Below are 3884 nucleotides of genomic sequence, written 5' to 3' on the forward strand. Positions count from 1 at the left end.
CCGGGGCCACACAAGGCCCCCGACGGCCAGGTCGGAGCCACGCGCAGGTCCCTGGACGACCTCTCGGCGCCGCCGCACCACCGCAGCATCCCCAACGGCCTGCACGGTAAGGACGGCAGGGCCTGGCCGCGCGGGTCCCCCGGGCTGGGGCCTCCAGCCCCCGCGCCCATGCGGGGGGCGGGGGGGGGGGCAGCCGTCATCCCGGGTCTGGGCGGTGAGAGGAGGTAGCCTCGGACCTCTCCGCAGTCGGCATCGGACCCAGGCAGTGGGATCCGCCCCAACGCGCGGTGGGGCTCAGGGTGGCGGTGACCCGGTCAAGAGATAGGGAGTGTCTATCCATGCAGCTCAGAATCGGCAGCCAGGACCCACCAGCCCCCAGCAAAATTTGGCTCCTGCGGAGTTGTCAGCTGGGTTAGCGTCCAGCACTCTTCTCCGCGGGTATTCCTGGGGATCCCCGCCGACCCTGGGAAGTTTTGTCTAAGGCCGCGAGGCAGCCGGGCTGGAGGACCCGGGGCTGAGAGCCTGGCTGGTTCGCTGCAAGCCCTGCACTTCCCAGGTCGGAGGACGTTTCTCAAGGGAACTCTTTGCCTTTTTCGTCCGAGTGCCTCAGTTTCTTTATCTGTACAATAGAGATAGTGATGCCAGGCTTAGGGAGAGTTTGTAAACTGTTGAGCACCGTTCAGGAAGTGCCGTGGTCACCTGTGACCAGGGTGTGGGCGGGAGGAGCTTTGGCCTCAGGAACGCTCAGCTACTGTCTTCCACGCCTGGGTGCGCACACACGTTCCCCATGCAGAGGGTGCCCCAAGCCTGGGTCTGGATCCGAGCAGCCTGCACCTGCTTCCCAGACCTGGGCAGTGGCTGTCCTCCGGTTTCTCCGCCTGCCTGCCGGCGGCTGCCTGGCACCCCTCCTGCCCGTGCATGTGTGAGGGGTCCTCCCTGTTCTTCCACATTTTTGGTGGCTGGGCTCCCAGTTCAGGTGGTGATCCTCGATGCTGCCTAAACTATTTGCCTGAAGGTGAAGATTAAACAGCCTTTTCTGGTTCTCTTTAAAGGCGTTCCTAGTTCGGAAAAAATGTATCTAGGCCTTGCATGACTGCTCTTTCCCACAGTGACAACCTGGGCGGAAGAGGGTCGCTTTCTCTTTGGTTTGGTGACTCAGTGCTGCAGCCCTGCTGAGCTGGGGCTGGGGTGGAAGGTGCGCCTATGGGGGTGGGTCAGATGCAGTACTTTTTCCTTTATTTGCTATCCTGGGCCTGTGAGATCAGGGCATGACTGGGTTTGGAGAGAGATTTTGTTACCGATTACCAATCTACCACTCCAGTTTCTCTTTGTAACTCTGTACCCTCCCCCTCCCCCCCAGGTTCCCAAAGGCCAGTGGGAGGTGCTCAAAGTTGGATGGTTTCATTTGTTGGGGAACTGTGCCCTGTGCTTTAGTGAAGAATCCCAGCCCCAGGCTCTCTGGCCTCATCTTCCTGGGGTCTTGCGGGGCTCTGTTTTCTGGGTCTCAGTTTCCCCAAGTGCAATTTGGAGGAGGCGATCGCCCCAGTCCTATGGCTGGGAAATGGAATGCTCTGTTTCTGGTTTAGAGCTGCATCAGCACTGACTCTCAGCCAGGGTGACTCTCCGCAGGGTGTGGAAGTGCTTGGGTGTTGTGTTGTATTTGCAGGGACTGTGCTGTCGGTGTTGGGACAAGGAGACGTGGACGAGTGTCTGGCCCAGTGTTTCAGTCGCAGCGGTGAATAATGAATGCAGGAGCAGAGGGCTGGGCTGCAGCTGGAGTTTTCCACCCCACTGGTGGCTGGGTGGGGCGTCGAGGTGTAGGATTTCCTGCAGAATTCATGTACCCCTAAGTCCCACGGATACTCAGAGCTGGACTACCAGAAATTTTGTGTCAACAAAGCTTTATTATCAGAATGCTCAGTTACCGGTGGGATCGCTGTTCTTTAGTTTTGTCTGTCAAAGTCATGAGTGGCCTTGAGATGTCTTCACAACAAGTGAATAGGATGCCTGGGAACAAGAAAAGACCCTTCTCCTAGAATCTGGGCTTTTCTGCTCTGGCACCCGTAGTTTGGGCTGTGTGAGACCGGTCTTGACAAAAGAAGGGACAGGGAGCCTCTGGGTGGTGGTAAAAATGGAGTCAGGCACTGGACTTGTGCCTATGTACTTGGTCTCAGCTCATCCTCACAGGGACCCTTGCAGGCGGTATTATCTCCATTTTACAGGCAAGCAAGTGGAGGCTCAGAGCAGTTCAGAGAGTTGCCTGGGAAGACAGCTGGGATAAGAAGTGTCTGTCCTGGGCGAGGTCACCGCCGCGGTCGTCTTACCGCTCAGGCCACGTGCTGGTTTGCATCCTTGGCTTGTTATCATTTTGGTTGTAACTATTAATCAGCAGACACTGGTGACGCCCTCTGCTTGAGTCCTGACCCAGGTTTGCCCTCATTCACCCATCCTGGCAAGGGCCGTTTCCTTATTTGTCACCCAGGGAGCAGATGGTTTGATAACCCATTACCCAGAAGAGTCGGCTGTCTTGGGTTCGAATTTCGGCTGCCCCACTGATCTTGGGCAAGTTACTTAACCTCGCCGAGCCTGTCTCTGTGCGTCTTCTGTAAAGTGAAGTGAAGCCCCAAGTGCCCCTTCGTCCCCACGAAGCCGAGTGTGCAGAACCGCACACAGTAGGTCTCCGGGGTGTCAGAATCTGGGTCGTGACTGTTTCTCCCAGGCTTCCAGTGACCCCTGGGGGCTTGCCCGGCAAACTTCGGTTTCTCTTCAAACTGCCTGCTGCCGAGACAGCTCACCTGGCCGTTCACAGCCGAGTGCCTGGCTGCACCTGTTGGGGAGCTGGGCGGCCGGGCGGCCTGTGGCCCTCCCTGGGGAGAAGCGTGGCGCCCCCAGTCGGCCAGTGCCCTGGGAGGACAGAAGATGGCTGTGCTGGGCAGTGGCCCATCAGTATTCCAGGCAGGCCTGGCGGGGGGGCCTGTGCGTACATATGCAAATGACAGGGGTTTGCTCTGCTGGCTGGGCAGGGGCTTCTGGCTCTAGTCTCCTGTGGCCCCCTGAGGCGCAGCAACCCCAAGCACCAGGAAGTCAGCATTTTGCCCTTTAACTGATGTGATTTCCAAGCAAAAGAATTTTCAGCTGTTTCTCTCCTCCACCCTATCTGCCACCTAGCCCCTCCCCCACCTCTACCTCCCTGTCCCTTCACTCTCCGCCCACCCCCCCACCCTGTGGCCCACTCCCCTTTAGCTAACCTAGAGAAACCAGACCTCCGGCAAGCCCCAAACAGGGAGTGGACCCTATTTACTTTGAGAAGTTTGGATTAAAATTTCGAGCTTCTCAAACCGAGACAGGTTTGCCCTCCTGCTTGTGTCTTTGTTGGTTTAAAAGGAAGGCTGGAGCGGGGGTGGTCTGGGCCCTTTCAAAAAAGACAGAGTGCCAGCCCTGAATAGGCCTTTTATGTTTGGCCCTCGCTCAGCCCTCTGGGTAGGACAGGGTAATAGGGCCGCTTTTCCAAAACCCAGCCAGGCAGGAGCAAAGGTCAGTGACAACCGTGGGGCCAGCTAGATAAGCCTTCTCCCTCTCCCCAACCTGACCCTGATGGGATCCGTCAACGGCCTCGGGTGCTGGGCCTCTAAACCAGGGCAGGGCCTGAGTGTGCCCAGTGCCCCACAGTTTACCAGGATGTGTCCAGTGCCCCACAGTTTACCACACAGTGTGCTCAGCACCCCACAGTTTACCACACAGTGTGCTCAGCACCCCACAGTTTACCACAGTGTGCCCAGCACCCCACATTTTACCACAGAGTGTGCCCAGCGCCCCACGGTTTACCACAGAGTGTGCCCAGCGCCCCACGGTTTACCACAGAGTGTGCCCAGCGCCCCACGGTT

The 3884-nt window shown here is 58.1% G+C and overlaps 1 protein-coding gene across 1 annotated transcript in view; it reads left to right on the forward strand.

Annotated features, from left to right (window-relative positions):
* Positions 1 to 6: 6 nt before the first annotated feature.
* The window catches only part of CCDC85C (coiled-coil domain containing 85C), a gene marked incomplete at its 5' end in the record, with an annotated part of 82126 nt that continues 78248 nt past the window's right edge, over positions 7 to 3884 (forward strand). The window contains one exon of the mRNA XM_004376731.1: positions 7 to 106. Within this exon, the coding sequence (XP_004376788.1) occupies positions 7 to 106 (100 nt within the window). The remainder of the gene's footprint in view (positions 107 to 3884) is intronic.

The sequence above is a fragment of the Trichechus manatus genome, unplaced genomic scaffold (assembly GCF_000243295.1).
Source record: "Trichechus manatus latirostris isolate Lorelei unplaced genomic scaffold, TriManLat1.0 scaffold00045, whole genome shotgun sequence".
NCBI classification, from domain to species: Eukaryota; Metazoa; Chordata; class Mammalia; order Sirenia; family Trichechidae; genus Trichechus; species Trichechus manatus.